This window comes from Spinacia oleracea, chromosome 2 (genome assembly GCF_020520425.1).
Source record: "Spinacia oleracea cultivar Varoflay chromosome 2, BTI_SOV_V1, whole genome shotgun sequence".
Lineage (NCBI taxonomy): Eukaryota > Viridiplantae > Streptophyta > Magnoliopsida > Caryophyllales > Amaranthaceae > Spinacia > Spinacia oleracea.
In genome coordinates, this window is record NC_079488.1 from 12,094,328 (window position 1) to 12,114,849 (window position 20,522).

Sequence of the window (20,522 nt, forward strand, 5' to 3'; positions counted from 1 at the left end):
GGGGGTAGAAAATGTATTTTATATAAGAGTAAAGTTGTAATTTTCATCATCATTTACATTTTGTAGTATTGGGAAATTCTTTTATTAATGGCCCAAAACGTACGGAAAACTTAAAATGGGCTAAAAAAATTGGACGAAGGGAATATTCAAGTACAGTCTTATAGATATTTTTTCCTAAATATATTTTACAAAACAAAAATACAATAAGTTGAGAAATAAATAGTCATAAGTTCAAATATAATTTTTTTATTAAGACCGACTTATGAATATATGACTTCAGTTACACTTTATAATTAGAAATCTACACTTTTAAAACTATAGTTATACTTTATGATAAAATTGTTCTACTTTATATATAAGTAGAAAATTATATATATCCTTTTTGTATGGGATCTTGTTCAAATCGACTCACTTTCATGAAAATACTACTTTTTCAACAACAAACAATATATTTTTTATTTGTCGAACATTATAAAAGTTGATAACCCCACAATCTTAATATAATTAACTTTGAATTGACATTTTCCTTTTTATTTTTAATTGACATATTTTTTTTTTTTTTTTTTTTGACATATGCTAAAAGATATCAAGGAAAATTACAAAACGATAAAGAAGTAGAAGCCACCCCTGTTGCGAGTTCGTGTGCCTTTTGCACTTGATGACGATCCACTTTTTGAATGCTACACCAGTTGAATGTAGTACCCAGACGTAGTATTTCTTCCACTGTCCAAAGTAAGTGAACATCGATTGAAGCGCCGATCTGGAGCATTTCCACCAATCTTTGAGAATCTGTGAGAATAGTAACGTTTTCGAGAGTAGCTTGTACACACCAACGGAAAGCCATAAGACATGCAACAACTTCAGTGTGCAAAGCGGATTCAGCAGTGCCAACACATGCTCCTCCTAGGATACCATCCACAGTAAGATTATCACATTCCCAATACCAACCCATTCCTGCTATTCGACTATTCTTATGCCAAGAACCATCCACTTGTATGACAGATATTGACCCTACCATACCTGAATCCGCAATTATTTTCCTGAAAAAACCTGGAGGGTAAATGGGATCCCTTTCTGGTGGATGGAGAAACCTCAAGGAAGAAGTATGAGTACACAAAATTCCTTGTTGTTTCAGTCCTTCTGTTATGATGCTGAGGACACCAGACACCCCCGCCTGAGTGCTCTTGAAAACTCGATTATTCCTTGAGATCCATAACGCCCACATAGTTGTAATAAAGTAAACAGTTCTTTGGCTGTTTTTCCCATCCTGGCAAGAGCCGGATATAGTAGAGAAACCAATCTATGAAAGATTGATCTTCATTGTGTTCTGAGTGGATAGTAAGTAACCCACTCCTCCAAACTTGTCTTGCTAGATCACAGAACCTGAATAAATGTTGTGAATCCTCATTCCCATTCTGACAATAGTCGCAAGTAACCTCCAATTGAGTTCCTCGCCTTCCCAAATTCACTTTTGTAGCTATGCTATTATGGAGTAGTTTCCATAGAAAAAGCTTCCATTTTGGTAGAATCTTCAGAGCCCAAAGGATCTTAAAGAAATCTTGGTGTCGATGGTATGGGTTTTGACCATAATCCTCCATTGCTAACATTGCATAGGCCGTTTTAACCGTAAACTTCCCTGATTTATGAAATCTCCAATAGAGGAAATCAGCGGAATCACCTGCAGGAAGTTCCATTTCTACAATCCGACGAGCATCATCAAACTCAAAACACGAGTTAACCCTATCCAAATTCCATCCAGGCCCATTAGGAAGGATAAAATGATTAACTTTCCAATTCCTAGCATTCTGAAGGGTAACACTCGATTTGAAAACGGGAACTCTATCCTTCACCCATCTGTCCCTTCCTGCTACAACAGTTTTTCCATTACCAATTTTCCAGTCGCATCCTTGTAAAAGAAGGTTTGTTGCTCTACCTATTCCCCTCATACCCGAGGAAAACCTCTTCCCACTTATAGTTGAAGGAACCCCTTTTAGGGAAGACGGAAATTTCCTAAAAAAAGCCTTACCCAACAACGATTGTGGGTTTTTGATGACACGCCATGCTTGCCTCATTAAAAGGGCTTTATTCAAGGTAGCCATATTCCTCACTCCTAAACCTCCCAATCCCTTCGGTAGTTGGATAATTTTCCTATTAACCCAATGCATACCCGTATTCGGACCTTTGGCCCAGAAAAACCTTGCTAAAATCGAATCTATTTTATAAGAAATAGACAAAGGTATTTCCATACAACTAAGGACATGGGAAGCCATTGCAACCAGGACAGAATTGATAAGGATTAGTTTCTGGGTTTGGGATAGACAAACTGAATTCCAAGAACTTACCTTCGCCACCACCTTATCAACAATAGATTGAAAGTTTGTATGCCTTTTCCCCGTAAGATCAATAGGAACTCCTAAATGCGGTCGAAAGTTTTGAACCATCTGCATCTTCAAAATACTTCGAAAACCTTGTTGCTCCAGCTCAGGTGTATTGGGACTAAGTTTAAAATGAGACTTTTGTAAATTCAATTGTTGTCCCGAAATCCTGCAGAATCTATTAACGATGTTGGTGATATTGGAGCAGCTTCCCCTATCTGCCTTGAAAAATAGGAGCGCATCATCTGCAAAGAATATGTGTGAAATTTTTGGACTTCCCCTTGTGATGTTGATCCCTTGGAAGGAAAAAAGGTCACTTCCCATCTGCAGCATTCGAGAAAACATCTCCATGCAAAAGAGGAACGGGAAAGTGGACAATGGATCTCCTTGTCGAATGCCACACTTTGGCCGAAACTGATCTGAAGTACATCCATTGATAAGGACCTTATATGACACGGTAGAAATACACTGATGTATTAGATGAATCCAATGATTAGGAAACCCATAAGCCCGAAGAACTTTGAGGAGAAAAATCCAATAAACACGGTCATAGGCTTTACTCATGTCCATTTTAACCGAGGCCAAGTAACCCTTTCCTCTCTTCCTATGATTAATCTTGTCAATGAGCTCATGACTAAGGAGAACATTATCCGTCATAAATCTTCCAGAAATGAAGGCATGTTGTGATGGAGAAATGATGGCTGGAAGCACTAATTTCATTCTCAATACTAGACATTTAGAGGCGCACTTGTAAATAGTATTGCAAAGACTTATGGGCCTAAGATGTCCTACCTCCTCCGGCATTTCACATTTTGGAATCATAACTAGTAGCGAATGATTCCATTCTTTTAAGAGAAATCCCGTTGTCAAGAAGTTGTTCACTGCATCACAAACTGACTGCCCTACCTTCTCCCAATGAAGCTTAAAAAACCCCGCTATATATCCATCCGGCCCTGGAGATTTTGAACTATCCATTGCAAACATAGCCGTTTTAATATCGGTATATTAAAATGGTCTCTCAAGCATAGAAACGTTCCCTTGTGAAAGTTGAGGCAAATCCAACTCCCTTAAAACCATGTCAAGTTCATCATCAGGAGGAAGATCTTGATCTGAAATAAAGACTTGCTTTAGTGATTGAACCACGAGATCCTGTACTTGGTCTTGGCCTTCAGTCCACTGCCCCGCATGATTTTTTAAGGTGAGGACTTCATTTTTCTTCTGCCTTGCCTTAACTCTTGAGTATAAGAGTTTAGTAGGAAGATCACCTTCCTTTACCCATCTCTCTTTCATTCTTTGTTTCCAGGATTTCACTTTAATAGCTGCAGTAGAATACGCTTCATCAACCTTTTCTATGTAAGTACCCCCTTGAGCTATAGTTTTCACCATTAAACCTATTGTCGAGAGATTGTCGTTTAGCTCCCTCCAATTGACTCCCCACAATTTCTTATTCCTCAGATACCATCCTCGAATTTTCAATCTAAGGAGAACTAGTTTCCTCGACAAAGTAAACATCGGTGAACCTTGACATGGTATTCTCCAAGTACGATCAATAAGATCACAAATTTCTGTGAATTCCAGGCACCAATTCTCTATTTGGTAGGGTCTATTTTTCCGAGTAGGTATTCCTTCAGTGTCAAGGACAATTGCTGCATGGTCGGATGCAATGAAAGGTTGATTTGAAATTTTAGTATCAGGGAAGGACATAAACCAATCATTTGTCATATACCCTCTATCTAACCGCTCCAAAATTAGATGAGGCTCTTCTCTCTTGTTAGTCCAAGTAAACTTAGGACCCGAATAAGGAATATCCAATAGTTGACTACTAATTCTCCAATTAACAAAGTCATCCCATCCTTGTATTGTACTAGACCCGGCCACCTAATTTATCTGAAAAGAATTCAAGTTGATTGAAATCCCCTAAGACTAAGCATTTTGGGTAAGAATTAAGAATCTGCAACATTTGATCCCAAATTGGCTTCCTATCTTCTAAAAGAGGGGCACCATAAAAAAAAATTACATAGTAGCTACTTCCATTAGGTTCAACTATATTACATAGTACAAAGTTTGGAGATTTAAAAATACAAGTAATCCCAAAAGAGCTCCAACTTAGAACGACTAGACCTCCACTTAAGCCTAAAGCATCCACTCCACAACAAAACCTAGGATTACTAGATTTGAACAAGTCTACAACACTATTAACAGACATTTTAGTTTCACTTAAGAACAAAAAATGTGGAGCATGGTTGTGCAAAAGCCAAAAAACATAAGGTAATTTAGGGGATTCCATGTTGTTTAGACCCCTACAATTCCATGATATAAGCTTCATGGTTTATTTGGGGACTGTGTAGAGCCAGTCGCCAAACCCGAATCAGAATTCCTTGCAGTACCGTCTGAACCACACGAAACCAATTCATCTCCTTGATAAGCAGGAAGGCCCAACAATATTATCTTAGGCCTTTTGTGTGGATGAACACTTCCTTGATCACAATTACGTTTCTTCCCTGCTACGTGTAGTTTCCTGAAAGAAGTAATCCCCTGCCTTATTTCAACACCAAATTCATGAGCAAAAGAATTATCTGTAAAACACTTTGATACAAAACGCTGCTTCCCATTTCGCATTTTCCACAGACCAAGCCCACCATTACGCTCTAGTCTTTTAATACGCAACTTCCTTCTTTTAAGAAACCAGTCAGTTGGAATGTAATCAAGTGAGGAACAAATAGAATTGACTGAGTGAGATCTTCCCATGTCACCTTCCCACACCCTCTTCCTAGGTGAACCAAATTTCTTCCCCTTATCAGCAGTACCATGATAATTTGCAATGACCATAAAGGAAGAGGATAGAGACGAGTCTGAAGAATAAGAATCATCCATAGCAGATGCTACCATACAAAATGTACCAATAGTTACTTCAGTTGGCTCACCAGCACTAGTAAAACCCCCTACAAAAGGATGAGAACTTGGAAGAGAAGTAGGCTGCATTGTAACTGAAGTAGTAGTATAAATCAAAGGCGCCTCGCGAACTTGTTGCATTGAAGTACCAACTGGATTATAATCCGATTCTTCATCAGTAGAACAGACTTTATGACCATAATCCCTATTAGCCCGGGGCGGTTCTTCCACTTCGAAACACGAAGCTTTCACTAACTCAGGGCCACTAGTCGGATGAGTCATTCCCGAAGAAGTGTAAAGAGCATAAGGATCATTTCGTAACCCAAATTGATTACCAGGATACAAAATAGTATTGTACTCCATACCAAAGGATTGCCACACATTAACATCCGGAGTGAGGGGTGTATAATCTTGAGAATCACCACTAGAATCCAAGGATCCCGAAGCAGGAAAGTAAGCATGCTCTGAGTCTGAGGACACTGTTGCACCATTCCCCCCGACACCTTGGCAAACAACACCACCATTACCCCTATGATCATCATCCTCATCTCCATTGTAACCATTACCAGGGGGGTAGAGATCAGGTTGAATATTTAATCCAAGCAATAGTAAATTAACTCTAGTGTTTCTATGTCGAAAAGTATCAGTCAGACCTTCTATCATGTTTGTGTAAAAAGGTAGGTCTGGAGGTCCATAAAGAATTCTAAACCCATTGGCCTCTAACCCCTCAAACCTGCTTTTAATCCATCTACTTGCTCGATACTCAGTAAGCATACAGTTACAAGTAAAATGACCAACAACACCACACCTTTTACAAAATTTAAAGACTCCTTCATATCTGAAGTAAATCCAAGCTGCTTGATTACCTCCTAATGGAATATAACATCCAGGAATAAGAGGTTGAGAGAGATCAACTCGTACCTTTGCCCTGAACTCCGGTTCATCACGAAAGCCTTGATCATCATAGTGAACTTGATCCACGTACCCAACATGTCGAAGTACTTCCACAGCCCATTCGTGATCTAGGTAGTCTACAGGGAGACCACAAACCCGCACCCATAGAGTAGCAGTGTCAAAATTCTCATGATTCAAAACCAATGTACGACTACCACGTCTGAAGGTAATAATTCGACCATCAATAACGGTCGTATGTAGTTCCAACATAGCTTCCACGTCTCGAGGATGCTTACAGAAAAAGCAAAAATACTTCCCATATCTCCTGACTGTTATAGTATCTCGCGTGGTCCATTGAGAGGAGACAGTATATTGCACCACCGAGAGAGGAGGGGGACTCGGCCCGGAAAACACACCAATTACAGACATATCCCAATTATATCTTGGACCTAAGAACTGATCATTTGGTAGTCCAACTAGAACACCCATATGAAGCGAATTTAAGGTTCGCCGGGAAGACATAATTAGTGAAGAAGTTGATGGAGAAGGCAGTGAACAGAGTAATACAGAGTAATAAAGTAGAATAGAACAGAGGAAAGAGATGTTTTTATTTGTAGTTTAATAATAGGGTTTATGATCCTAGAAGAGTAGTATTTATATGGAAGGGAACAGGTGTCCAGAATTTGGAAATTAAGAAAGAGAAATTAAGACCTCTACACTGAAAACCCGAAAGAATTACCACCAAATTGCAAGTAGCAGTGATAATTAGAGACCCAACTAATCCCAAGAACATCAAGAACCCTAATAAGTTAAAAAAAAATAAAAAATAAAAATCAACGATAATTCTTAGATGAAGAAGCAAATTACCCTGAAGGAGTTGACGAAAAATTGCAGTAATTTAGGACGAAAGGTGTTGCTTACTTGAAATTCCTAGCTAGTTGAGGTGAATTCCCAAGAAAATAGCTGAATTGAAGGACAGGTGTTGATGACGAAAAAGATCATCAAGAACCCTAAAAAGGTAACCCCTAAACTTGATGGAAAGCTACAAGTAAAATCAGCAAGGGCTAAATAAAGAAAGGATTTGATAAAATAAGGATTTGATAAGATTTATTTGAAGGATTAAAAGCTGACTAAAATTAATGAGAAGGAACCCTAAACTAGAAGGGAAGAATACCTCGGCTAAAGGAGGGAATTGATTGAGCTAGTTGATAATTGTTTTGAGCTTCTTGCTTACAGAGAGTTCTGTATGACATATTTCTTTAGTTATGCTTTTTAATGCATAACTTAACTAGTAATATCTTAAATTATCAATAACCAAAATTTATGAAACTATCTTCTTATTTTTTTAAAAAAATTCGAGTTTTATAACCAAGTTAATTGCAGCCTGCGTGATACTCGAAATAAAATTCCCAATACGATAAATATTTGCACCCCAAAAAGAAAATGGCACCACTTGCAAGAGGCACACCACTAATTTTGCACGTGGGTGTTTTTATATACAAATTTATGCACATTCCAACATTATAATGAAAATGCGGCAATAAATATTCAAATAAAGGTATATATTGTATTGCCATTTTTGTCAACCAACTCTTAAGGTGAATGCTTGACGAAGTGTACGTAGTTATTCATAAACTTATACCACCTCCGTTTCAAACTGATCTTTACACGTTCGATTTTAGTCTGTTTCATAATGTTCTTTACACTTTGCTTTATTCTATTTTGGACTTGAAAATTTACTAATTTACCATTCTTACCCCACAATATTTAAATTTTTCGACTCACTTTTTCTTTCACTCACCCAGGTTTGTACACATTTCTCTTACTTTATCCAAATTTTATTATATTTGACCAATTTTTGTACTTTTGTCTTAATATTTGTGCAAACTGTAACCGTAAAGATCTTTATGAAACGGAGGTAGTATATTTATTCAATATACCGTCCATGTAGATTCCAACGAAGTTTGTTCTCTTGACATCAGTTTCAGTTGTCAATACCATGTTAATTTATAATGTTGCAAAAATTAACTTAGTACTCTTAACCAAATAAAATACTAAGTGCTTTACCGTTAATTAAACTTCCTTCTCTCTGCAAAAATAACTCCAAAGTTAAAATCCTTTATGATTTATGAACTTCGTAATTCACAAGAGTGTAAATACAAATATTCATAACTCTTGGCGTACGTGTTGAAATAAAACTATAAATATCGTCTACCTATAAAGCCTGAATGATATGTCATGGTACTTTATTTGACTTACGATCAAAATTCATTGATATCCACCTTAAAAATGTAAATAGTATTTCCTTTGTTCTTTATTTACCACATAATTGAATTTTCACTTTTTTCAATGCACAAATTTGATCTTTAATATCTTTAATTATAATTTTATTAATATATAAAAACAATTACTATTTTAAAATTAGACATTGAAACAAATCTAATAAAATCATGTAGAAAATACTTTATGCAAAATTCATAATATATGGTCAAAGGATAATGTGAAAATAGTATAAACTCGAATAGTTGTAATAAATTAAGAACAATAATAGAAGTATTTTTGAATTGGGATAATAAGAGTAATAATTTAGCTCATAGAAATGTCTTATTACATATGTAACACTTGAGTTTGCACGTGGCTATATGAATGTTTATGGATAGTAGATAAAAATGAATAAATTAGTAAACGAATTGAGTAATAAAATATCAAGTTGATTGACGCATGCGACGATTCAACTAGTAACATCAAACTTAATTTTGAATCCGGGCCAACAAACGGGCTGGGCTAAACCGCTAAACTGGGTCGTCACCCCCCAAAAGCTAAAAGCCTAAAACCCCAACTCCGCTGAAAATCTGGAACACTCCAAAACCTCTCTTCTTCCACTCTCTGGAGTAGCGCCGGAAGCAGCACAAAAATGGTAGAAATAAAAAGCTACGCTGATTTCCTGAAAGTTCACGGCATACTATTAGCCGGCACTGGCCTGCCGGAATCTCTTTATCCCCAACTCTTCCGCAAGCTCTCCTCTGAAACTTTCGACGCCGGCGAGTTCTTCCAGATTGAGCCGTGCCAAAATGGTCGCCAGAGAAAGCTTGTTTGCACCTCTGATTTCATATCTAAAAACTCCAATGTCTTCCTTGTTGATCACGCCTGGACTTTCCGCCTTCCTGATGCCCCCAAACAGGTCCTTTTTTCTCTCTCCCTCCATTTTTAACTTGGATAATTGAGGAATTCTTGCTATTTTTTTTTTGGGCGTAAAGGAGATGGGAATGGAAATGATGTTGACAGGATTCCTGGGTTTTGGGTATTTGAGCTTTGTTGGGGTAGTGGGTATTTTGAAGGATGAGGAGAATGGAAAAAATTGGGCAATTTCTACATTGTGTAGCAATTTGGTGCTTTTCAGCGTAAGTTTTTTTTTTGTTCCTCGTAAAATGGAAATGATGTAGACAGGATTCAATCTGGGGTTTTGGGTGATTGAAGAATTCTCGTCGAGTATTTGAGCTTTGTTGGGGCAGTGGGTATTTTGAAGGATGAGGAGAATGGAAAAAAAAAGGGCAATTTCTACATTTTTGGTAGCAATTTGGAGCTTTTCAGTGTAATTTTCTTTTACTGATTATAATGGGTTGTTGCAAAATTTTGCCAGGAATTGGGTGGTTTTGATAAGAAAGGCATTTTTTTCAATGAACTGAAGGGTTTAAGTTCTTTGGAGGGGTTAGAGATGGTTTCAATTAGTTGGAATTAGCATCTTCTTTTCTGCATATCAAACATTTGAGCTTAAATTTCCATGAAGTATGAATGAAATTAGCAAATCTCAGCTCTTGTGGCATTTCAGGAAGTTGGGTTGATCAGGCTATTATCTTTGTGTGTGAAAATAATGTCTTTCTACCAACTGTTTTTCTTGGACGAATTGTTTGTTTATTGAACATGACAGCCAGCTCGAAAGGGCTTATTCGTATTTGTATCAAGATTAATGCCCTACTTTTTAACCTGTGACTCTATTGGAGTTGTGCTTGTCATTGACGAGCAATATAAGCATCAGAAGCTCATAATATAAAGCACTGCACTATTATGATTAATATAGGCCACCAACTTCACAACTTTCTGCAAATGTTTTTAGAGTTTCAAATAATTTGTAAAACTTGTTAAAGATGTTTTAAAAGGTTGAGTTTACTACAAAATGTATGTTGCATTTCATGATTTTGTATAAACATGGTTAGTGCCGATACTTACATATCTAGTTTGACCTATAGATAGCTATGCGGTCATATGTTTCATTCTTGTTTGAGTAATAGTAGTGATATTCCTTGCAACCATGATAAGATAAGCTGTGATTCCCATGAAGTAAGTGAATTTCTTGGAAGGATTTACAGTTTGACAGTTTGTTTTGGCTAGTAATTTATAAAGGAATGGAAGGGAAGAAGGGGGGAGGGGAAGGAAGGATAGTACCTTTTCTCCTGTTTGTATTACAAAAAAAAAAAAAGGGAGGGGGGAAGGCATCATTCTCATCTGATAATTGACATCAAACATCGCAGGGATAAATCTATTTCCAGATATTCACTGTTAATTATTGTTTTCTTGCTTAGATAAATTCGATCAATCTTCCAGTTATCCTGAGTTAAAAGTGGCTTTCAGAAACTAAATTTCCTCTCCACTTTTGAGTGCAAGAGGAAAGAGAACGTAAGAAAACCAATTTAGGACAGAGAGAGAATCAGGTCGTAGGAAGTAATGGGTGAGTGATTGGGGTAGAGTCATCCTTTCCATATTATTAAGCCATGTGCTCCTGTTTTCTCTCCAAATCTTTCCGTTTGTGAAGGTATTTGTTCTTGATGAATGAGGAAAATAATCCCTCCGTTTCTGTCCTTTCCATTCCACGCATCCCCATCATTTGCTATACAAATATGGAAATTACTCCCCTCCTTTTCCCTTCTCTTGCTTACCCTCAACTTCTCTCTATCCAAACAAGCTGTAAAGCAAGAACCTTTTCTTTCCATATGAAGAATTCTTCCTGAAATAATCAAAACTATTCTTTGAAAAGTACGTATATTACTTTTGTGATTACAAATCGAAGTTTTACCGTAGGTACTCTAATGACGATAAGATGGATTCTAAGATCTTAGAACTTCATTGATAATTTTTGCATTTTTCTCTGTTACAGCTTGAGGAAGTGCCAGGTTTGGTTGAGAGAATGGCCTCTTTGATGTGTGTTGATGCTGATTGTCATGAAGATGACGAAGATGGCAATGGAGATTTAGATGATAATCACGGAAAAATGACTGCTGAAGAAGTACTGGAAAGTGAAATTTGTAGGGCAAAAGAGATGGGTAATTATGGTGTGAAGTGGCTAGAGCTGGAGGAGCTCGACATAGATGATGATAAGCTTTTGGCTTTGGACTTGCCTTCTAAATGTCCGGTTGTGCTAGGAATTCTGCCTCTATATTTTATGTACCTTTCGATTTACTGTCAACAAAATATGCTTTGTTAGCTTCTAATCCGGTCATCTTTGACTCTTTGTTACTGTTCCAGAATCTAGTTGCTCTTAGTCTACTTGGGAACAAGATTAAAAACATGGAAACTGTTCTGGATGAAATTTCAAAACTGAAAAACCTACGTGCTCTTTGGTTAAATGATAACCCTGCTTTGGAGAAGTGGTGAGTTTCATATTGTTATTATCTGGATATCAATAATGTTGTTTCTCAGTATTTTTTTCACAATAGTTAAGAAATTACTTGAAATAATAAGCATCCTTATTGAAGGTTGTTAGAAAGAATAAGTTAAACATAGTAATTGGTGTTATTGAATAATTGTAATATGACACTTGTTTATACATTGTATTAAAACAAAAGAAAAAGATAATTGTAATATAGCACTTGTTTTCACCAGAGGGAGTCTAGTTTTAGTTAGTGCATTACCAGATTTTCTGCTGTTGCTGTAATTTCACCTAATATGAGATTTGTTGTTCCAGTGCTACCAATATGGCGGAAGCTGTTCTTCAGGCATTCCCAAAATTAGAGATTTTCAATTCACATTTTACATGTAACTATGGTGAGTGGGCACTGGGATTTTGTGGAGAAATTTATGGGCAGGAAAACCCAGGGGATGATGGTGAACATCAACTGCAGAACATTACCACTCTGGACCTTTCAAATAGAGACATCCACAATCTTAACAATAAGGTTGTAGTTTTTTTTTTTTTTTTTGATGATGTCATTTCCTATTGTATGCTTCTCTTATAGTTTTATCTTGCTTTTTATATATTTAATTTATTACGAAGTATTATTTTTTATATTCTGGCATGGTGATATAGTTGATACTACATTTGCTATTTCTAAAGTCTAACTTGTGTTGAGTAGTAGTATATTCAATTTCACGTAGATTCTTTCTCATATCTAATCTACTGCGATACATTGTTCAGGCATTTTCGTCTGTAAACTTTACCAGTCTTTCACACCTTAATCTCCGTGGAAATCCAATGGAGGAAAATTCTGTTCATGAGTTGCTGGAAACTTTAAAGAAATTTCCTTCACTAAATTCTCTGGAGGTAATTTAGCCTAACAATTTTTTGTTAGCTACTTTAATGCTGTGCTGGAATCTTTAATCTGATAAAGTTGATTTTCAGGTTGATTTACCAGGTCCCCTTGGAGAAAGTGCAATTAATATTCTCGATTCTCTTCCTAATCTCTTTTTACTCAATGGTGTCAAAGCAACAAAAATCTTTGATATGGATAAGCATGTGGTCGATTCAGCATTGCAGCCACGTCTTCCTGAATGGAACCCTGATGACCCCCTTGCAGATCGTGTACTCAATGCTATGTGGTTGTATTTAATGACTTACAGACTTGCTGATGAGGAAAAGATTGACGAAACCTCTGTATGGTAGGCCACTGCTCTCCTTCATTCATAATTTTTTTTATTTCATTGTCCTATGTTATCTTCACTGCTGGGTGTCTCAAAGGAGCAACCAGTGACGTGCATGACCTACAAAACCCGTTGATATGTTATTAGCTATTAACAAAAAAGTCAAATGGACACCATAATCTAGGTTGCTCTTGACGCTACTTTTGGAAAGATCATACTCATTTTTTTGATAATTGTTCTAGTTTGACCGGGCTCGTTCGGCAACCAACAACTTTGACCGTTAATATCTTTAACTACGTACTTTTAGTAAAAGTGTAAAAAATTGATATTTTGAAAATATATATAAACACATCCAATTATGTTTTACTCCATCTGTCTCATTTTAGGTGTCACAAATGGGTTTGGCACGGATTTTTAGACACATAGAAAATGTATAAAAAGGACTTCTATTATGAACTTTTTTATTGTTAATTGAGCGAGTATGTGTAATTAAGTGAGAGTATAAATATAATTATTACATGGGACCCACTTCTAGAGAAATAAAATGTGGCACTTAAAAATGGGACAAACAAAAATGGAAAATGTGTCCCTTAAAACGGGGCGGAGGGAGTACATCACAACATTTGTTTTTATATATCAGTATAACAATATCGTCAATGTGGGGCATGTCAATAGAAAACGGAGTATATGCTAATTGGGAGTCCCCACCCCCTCCAGGGAATTTGGAGATGCTTAACCAACTATCCTTCTATTTGGTAAGTACGTTAATTTTAGATGCCTTGTGCTATCGCTAGGACTGGCTTTATTCATATTTGAGCACAAATCTTACCCTCTATGCAAGCAAGGCTTTAACCTAGCTAAACGTGCTTATCATGTTCAAGTAACCATAAACTAGCGAGTCCGTGGTTTGCCAGTGGGCAGGCAAAAAAAGTCCTCCAGGCGCTTTAGAGCATAGAATAGGTTCCTGTAATGAACTCGCCTAATAGGAAGGGTAGTTTGATTATTGCATAATTAGTTGGTTAAGGGTATCTTGAAGAGGAAGATAGATGGTTGATTGGTTAGAGGGAAGACTCAGAAATGCTATAAATAAGGAATTGTTGGCAAAGAAAAAGATATCCGGAATATTAAAGTGTTATTTTTATTTTTAGCTTTGTTTAGCTCTTCTAGTATTATCAGTCAAATCTATTTTCTTCTTCCATTTTTATTTTCTGTAATTCATAACAGTTCCTGTGTTGACATAGCTTTCTCATGTACTCTACAGCAAGTGACAGTACTTGTATCTGAAATTGTCTTCCAGGTATGTGATGGATGAGTTGGGTTCAGCTCTGCGACACAGTGATGAGCCAAATTTTCGGATAGCACCTTTTCTGTACATGCGTGATGGGAATCTATCATCAGCTGTCAGGTTTTCTTCCAATTTTTTTCTTTTATGATTATTTATTAAGATAACGATAATTTTGCTATTATGTTTCCAAAGATTATTCTAAATCTTATTCACTAGTTCTGGAGAATCTTAAGCTAAACAAGCCTTTTAAACAAATTTTAATTGTCTTGGTTAATTGGTCATTGCTGGTAACCGCAGTTTCTGTTCTGCGTGTTTGGTTCTGCTTTTAATCCAACTTTTGTTTTCAGCTTCTCTATTTTGTGGCCAACCCAAGATGTTCAGAAAGGAGATGAGTGCACACGTGACTTTCTATTAGGTATAGGAGAGGATAAACAACGGTCCGCAAGATTGACTGCTTGGTTTCATACACCAAAGAGTTATTTCATCAAAGTATGTTTTAAGTGTGGGCTTGGTGATTTATGTAGTTGTGGGGAACTGTAAATTTGTAAAACGTATTCATGTTTTGACCAGGGATATGAGAAGTATCTTCAAAAGTTGCAATCAAAACGCTTTTCTTCGCCTACTATTGGAGCACTGGAACCTTCAAGTCTGCTTTGCAATCAAAATCCTGTACGGGTATATACTGATATACCCCATGTACAGGATTTCTTGACTCGCCCTGAATTTGCTATCAGTAAGTGTTGCCTTTTCCATTTATATTGTCCTCAAATCTCTGGTGCAAATTTTGCCCTATATTTCTTTAGATATTAATATATTATCTTTGTCTGCTTTCATTTCTAAATTTTCTGATTACAAATTGTTGAGATGTAATGTAAGTTATATATGATACTGCTATGAAAACTTGATGTTGGTGATGGTCACTCTAGTCCTTGTGGTTAATTGCTTTCAGGTAGTTGAAAGATGTGCAAATTATATAGATCAGTCTATGGCGTTCATTAAAAGCTGCTGACACCTTTTGCTTGCATCATTGCTCTTTATGTGGGATCTTTTGCTACAATTTATTCCCTAAATATACTTTCACTGGCTCTAAGATTCTATTGTTTAGGTTAAGAAATTTCGATTTGTTTAATTGTAGAACATAATACTAGCTGTCAGAAAATCACCTACAACCGTTTTAACTCCTTCGTGGTAAACAAAACCCTTCTAAACCATTCAAAAAATTAGTAAGTAATTTTCCTTTTGGACGCATCCGGGTTGAATAGCAACGTGGTACAACTGCACAACTGTAATTTTAAAAAAAACTTTCAAATAGCTGCTTCAGATGCCTGGTTCTTTTATGTTTTCCGCCTTGACAACATGCATCTGTTTTTGAAGTTGAATTAATTTGTTTCACATGCAGCTAATGAACCAAAGGAAGCAGACATTTTATGGACCAGCATGCAGGTGGATGAAGAGACGAAAAAGGCTGTTGGAATAAGAGACGATCAATACGTAAACCAATTTCCTCATGAAGCTTGTCTTGTCATGAAACATCATTTGGCCGAAACTGTTCAAGAGGTCAATTTTTTTTCATTGCATGTACTTAGCAGTTAGCACCAAAAAAATAATACTTTATTTGTTGATTTTTGTTCTGAATTTCTGCGCCCCGGAAAAGTTTCACATTTGAGTTAAGTAAATGTTGAAATTGTGTAGAGACAGTAGCTTTCTTGCCATCAGATTTCTATATCTAATCCAGTATTCAATCTCTGCTTGTGATACCAGACACCCAAATCCCTCAATTTGTCCGTAGTATGCTTTGGCAATAACATTCATCTTATCCTGGCAGGCATATGGAGCTCCTGATTGGTTGCAGCCTACATATGATTTAGAAAAGCATTTGACGGAGCTGATTGGAGATTACTACGTACGTGATAGAGAAAGGCTTGATAATTTGTGGATCTTGAAACCTTGGAATATGGCTCGAACAATAGATACGACAATCACCAGTAATTTATCTGCAATTATTCGTCTAATGGAAACTGGTCCAAAAATATCTCAGAAGTATATTGAACATCCATCTTTGTTCAAAGGGAAGAAGTTTGATCTTCGCTATATTGTTCTTGTGCGCAGTATGAATCCCTTGGAAATATTCCTTGCTGATGTCTTTTGGGTATGTTCTTTGGAGTTTTTTGGAACAAATATTCTCAAAGGAACTGTAATACATGATAGTATTGTGTTTGCAGTTTGCCATGCTAACCAACAAAATCTCATTTTTGCTGGACTATTTCCCAGGTAAGGCTGGCAAATAATGCGTATTCTTTGGATAAACGAAGCTTATATGAGTATGAGACTCATTTTACAGTCATGGTATGATCTGTAATAAACCTTTCCTGTTTGTTTTCTTTGGCTTGAGTGGTGTTGTGGGGAAGGAGTGTACCAAAAAAAAAAAAAATGCTTCTAATTTGTATTGATTGCCTTTGGTGACGTTTTAATTGTTATATCATCAATGTAGAACTATCGCGGGGTATTGAATCATGTACAGACACAAGATTTTGTGAGAGAGTTCGAGCAGGAGCACCAAGGTCTGTAGTCCTAGTCAAAGTGAGATCTCAAAATACTATAGCTTATTTTATTAAGCCAACTTTGATTAAAAAAAAGTTTCTTTATCATCACAGTGAATTGGTCGGATGTCCATGAAAGAATTAGAAATATGATCCGATCTGTCTTTGAGGCGGCAGTTGCAGTACATCCGGAGATGCATAGTCCAAAATCCAGGGCAATTTATGGTGTGGATGTCATGCTCGATTCATCTTTCTGTCCTAAGCTATTGGAGGTACGTAGAACAGTGGTCAATGACAACTATTTTTACTTTTGTTTTCGGTCTAAATTAAATTGAAATGGAAGCATCTTCCAGTGAGACTACACCTCCTCTATTTAGTCCCAAGCATCGCCTAAGGGTAGAAAAGGTAAGCAGAATCAGAACTCAAGCTCTAATAATCAACATTTACAAAAACATCTTGATAAAGCAAAAAGAATTGCAAAGATTCTTACAAATAGGCTCCAATATAACCTTTGAGCTTTTTGCATTACACCCTCTTCAAATTCTACTAATTCACCTGCTAGAAAGAGTGTTTTGAACTTCATTCCCGTTGTCGAAAGACCGGGGAAGTTTCTCCCCATAAATGGTATCTCGGTTTGGGAGCCGTATGCGGTGAGAGTCGCACGTACGGTAACGAGGGGGGCTTCGGGTGCACCATGGAAATGAATCGTACCCATAACCATAAAAAAGATCATTAAAAAAGCGTCACTTTGCCTGTAGAAACGGGAAACGGTCCTGCATATTCTAGAAGATCCTCACAGCACACAGCGCGCGCATAGCCAAAGTAGTTTTAAAACGTGAGACGTTAGCCTCCCTTTTCAAAAGCAAGAAAAAAAAAAAAAAAAAATAGATTCGGGGATAGAAGTAGGTTTTAGAAAGTCAATTTGATATTTGGATGTTTATTCCTTCCTATCTTCCGAAAAAAATAAAAAAGTGGAACTCTAATGGACTTAGCTTGCTCGTTTCATATCACGAAAAAATAAATTCGATTCTGTTGTTAATATTTTGACACGTGTAGGCTTTTTCTACTTCTTCTTTGTTTTTACTTTCAAACTTTCAGAAGAACATGGGGAAAGTTTGGAATTGAGAAGGTGAGTCTGCTGAAAAGTGGAGTGTTCATGGTGAAAGATGAAAAGGATGAGAAAGTCAAAGTTCATTCGCCTTTTGCTACACTCCCCGATAACATCCGATAGCAGCCAGCCTTCTCGTCTCCTTTCCTCCCAAATAAATGGCAAGTGCTTTTCCTTGTGTGGATCCTATTTCAATGACGAGCTTGACTGTCTACATATAAGGCTCTATCGGTAATAAGTACTTACTATAGGTCTTGGTTTCGAAGTGAATGAAAGGTTTTTCGACATCAATCAACCTCACCCCGAACCCAGGGCGTGCATTCCAGCCGCCTTTCCAAAAGCATAGCTTTAGCTATTACAACCGAAAGGCTCATAAATCCAGCCGAGTAAGGAGGGGATCTTGGGGCTGTGTTAAGCATGATAGAGATCTAAATCTATAGATTCAGAAAGAGTTGACTGAATCGAAGCACACGAGAAGGCATCGACTGTTACCAACTCGGGGGTTTAAACCTCGAGTGGAACAGAACAAAGGATGTCGAGTCAAGGCCATATATGCAAGTCCTAATTCGGCCCTTCGACGCCTGATTGGATTCCATCCTCAATTCTCTACCCGATCTCCGAAAGCTTCGCTTAAGCGACTTCGTTACCTTAAGCTCCGCGCATTCTCGAAGAAAGAAGCGATCCACAATTACTAATTAGTTAGATATTCCCTCCCGCCGAATTGCCGCCAAAACGATAAAAAATAGACTAGACGAAAAGATTACCTTTTTGTATAACCTTCAAGGAAGACAAGAGGAAGATGCAAAAAGCTTAAGTTGACTCGCTAAAGCGAAGTTTTTGGAAGGTGCTCTGCATGCTGGATCTTCTACTATTCTATGTTCTTTTCGAAAGCGTGCCAATCCCCTTCAAGCACTCAATCTGGATCTTAATCTGTAACAGGATATGCCTTTCACGCTACTGGCCTTTTTTCTACTTCTTCTTCCAAGTGCAGGATAACCCCACATCCCGTTAAAAAAAAAAAAAAGGATTTCGAGGGTTGAACTTCTCGTTGCTGGGCCGCCCGAACGCCGAGAAACACTCCAGACCACTGGAGCATCCAATCATACATAAAAATGAAGATAGGGCCACTGGAGACCACTGGAGCATCCAATCGTTTCTTGATTTCATCTATAAAAGTTCATGATTTTTAAAAAAATGTGCCTCATTTATCCTTTCAAAATGGCATGCTTGAGGATAACTTTTCAAGGAACGGTAATACTGTATAAGAATGCCGAGTGTAGAATGTTATTGTAATTGGCCGTTACATATTAGTTTTTCAGCTGTAGAAAGGTATAGAACCTTTTACCGCGAATTAAACACAAGCGTAGAAGATGCAGGTAACGTTGAATTTGGTGGCTTCTTTATTCATGTTTAATTCCGTTTAAGGTTCTATACCCAATTTGAATTTTGACATGCATAAAAGTCTTCCCTTGCAAATTCTTATAAAAAACGGTGGACAACTGGACAAGTTCTTACTTGTCTGCCAAGTATTAGTCAAACAACGAATAGAGTTGGTGAAGGTAAAAAGCGGATTTGACCATTATATTTGGTCAGAACGTCTGACATAAGACATACTTTTTTTTTATTGATCAACATTGATGAATTCAATAGTTTATCAGCTTATGCCATGTATTCCACAGGTGACCTATTGCCCCGACTGCTCGAGAGCGTGCACATACGACATGAAGCCCGTGTTTGGTGGAGAAGAAATGAAGGGTCGCGATTTCTTCAACAGCGTGTTTGGTTGTCTCTTTTTGAATGAAACAACCCATGTAACCCCTTTATAATGGGGTTTTTGAATTGTAATAGCAGGCCACTGAGTTTTGTAGCTTCTATGAATGCTGTGCTTGATTGTGCTTGGAATGACGAGGACTTCAAAAGCACTTTCAAATGGAATCATGTAATATTCTTTTTGGTATGTTCATGATATCGGGAATCATATAAATATATCTATGTTCATCTTCGAAACATATTCAGGTGAACACATAATTTTATGTTTTGGCTCGTGATCTCGGAAAATAATGATCATGTCCTCCCTTCTTACAGTGGATGGTTTGTATGAAATATTCAGTTAGTCAATGCATAAGGTGATGTATTTGTTTAGAACAAATGTTTTGAAAGATACCTAGTAAAAAAAAAGGTATAAAAGAAATACTTCGTAATACTTTTAAAGGACCACTGGAGAACAAAATTCTGATACGATCTTTGTGACTCGATTGACTTTCCTATAACAATGTCCAATAACGACATCTCATTCCTTGCGAGTAGTGAGCACTTACAATTATACGAACATATGCGAAATAAGTGGGCATTCCTCCGCCAACCAGAGTCCGCTGTCAGTTGGACCTTCATATGCTCCATTCCACGCAATCGAAAGCCTCGTTTGAAAGAGCTAAGGTTAGTGTAAGTGGTTAAGGATCTCTTGCTTCTTAACTAAGGTCTCGGTTCGAGCCTCAAGTATGATAAAAATCTCACCTGGGAGGAATGTTGTCCATCGAGGTACCCATACAAACTCCCGAGGGAAAAGTTCAACTTCG

The 20,522-nt window shown here is 37.1% G+C and overlaps 3 protein-coding genes across 3 annotated transcripts; 1 reads left to right on the plus strand and 2 right to left on the minus strand.

The window, feature by feature from the left end:
- Positions 1–586: 586 nt before the first annotated feature.
- Positions 587–3,350, minus strand: LOC130467234 (uncharacterized). The gene is made up of 2 exons (XM_056835681.1): positions 1,362–3,350; positions 587–1,267 (listed from the first exon to the last, which is right to left on the minus strand). Exons 1-2 carry the CDS (start codon positions 3,348–3,350, stop codon positions 587–589), a joined length of 2,670 nt encoding a protein of 889 aa, XP_056691659.1.
- Positions 3,351–3,380: 30 nt separating this feature from the next.
- LOC130467235 (uncharacterized) lies at positions 3,381–4,581 on the minus strand. Its single transcript, XM_056835682.1, has 2 exons — positions 4,393–4,581; positions 3,381–4,253 (listed from the first exon to the last, which is right to left on the minus strand). Exons 1-2 carry the CDS (start codon positions 4,579–4,581, stop codon positions 3,381–3,383), a joined length of 1,062 nt encoding a protein of 353 aa, XP_056691660.1.
- A 4,313-nt stretch (positions 4,582–8,894) lies between these two features.
- LOC110792959 (uncharacterized) lies at positions 8,895–20,064 on the plus strand. Its single transcript, XM_021997782.2, has 15 exons — positions 8,895–9,342; positions 11,314–11,568; positions 11,682–11,806; positions 12,121–12,331; positions 12,571–12,696; positions 12,775–13,031; positions 14,311–14,418; positions 14,646–14,787; positions 14,869–15,031; positions 15,698–15,855; positions 16,124–16,447; positions 16,570–16,644; positions 16,790–16,859; positions 16,953–17,110; positions 19,626–20,064. Exons 1-15 carry the CDS (start codon positions 9,076–9,078, stop codon positions 19,770–19,772), a joined length of 2,586 nt encoding a protein of 861 aa, XP_021853474.2. The 5' UTR covers positions 8,895–9,075; the 3' UTR covers positions 19,773–20,064.
- The last annotated feature ends 458 nt before the right edge of the window (positions 20,065–20,522 follow it).

Bases quoted from the DNA above. Each gene is read 5' to 3' on its own strand.
- LOC130467234 (XM_056835681.1), bottom strand. From the start codon at position 3,350: ATGGATAGTTCAAAATCTCCAGGGCCGGATGGATATATAGCGGGGTTT. The intron at 1,268-1,361 runs GTTTGGAGGAGT...GGCTCTTGCCAG, and splicing joins TCTGTGATCTAGCAAGACAA to GATGGGAAAAACAGCCAAAG.
- LOC130467235 (XM_056835682.1), bottom strand. From the start codon at position 4,581: ATGTCTGTTAATAGTGTTGTAGACTTGTTCAAATCTAGTAATCCTAGG. The intron at 4,254-4,392 runs GTAATTTTTTTT...CAGATAAATTAG, and splicing joins CTAATGGAAGTAGCTACTAT to GTGGCCGGGTCTAGTACAAT.
- LOC110792959 (XM_021997782.2), top strand. From the start codon at position 9,076: ATGGTAGAAATAAAAAGCTACGCTGATTTCCTGAAAGTTCACGGCATA. The intron at 9,343-11,313 runs GTCCTTTTTTCT...TCTCTGTTACAG, and splicing joins TTCCTGATGCCCCCAAACAG to CTTGAGGAAGTGCCAGGTTT. The intron at 15,856-16,123 runs GTCAATTTTTTT...TTATCCTGGCAG, and splicing joins TGGCCGAAACTGTTCAAGAG to GCATATGGAGCTCCTGATTG.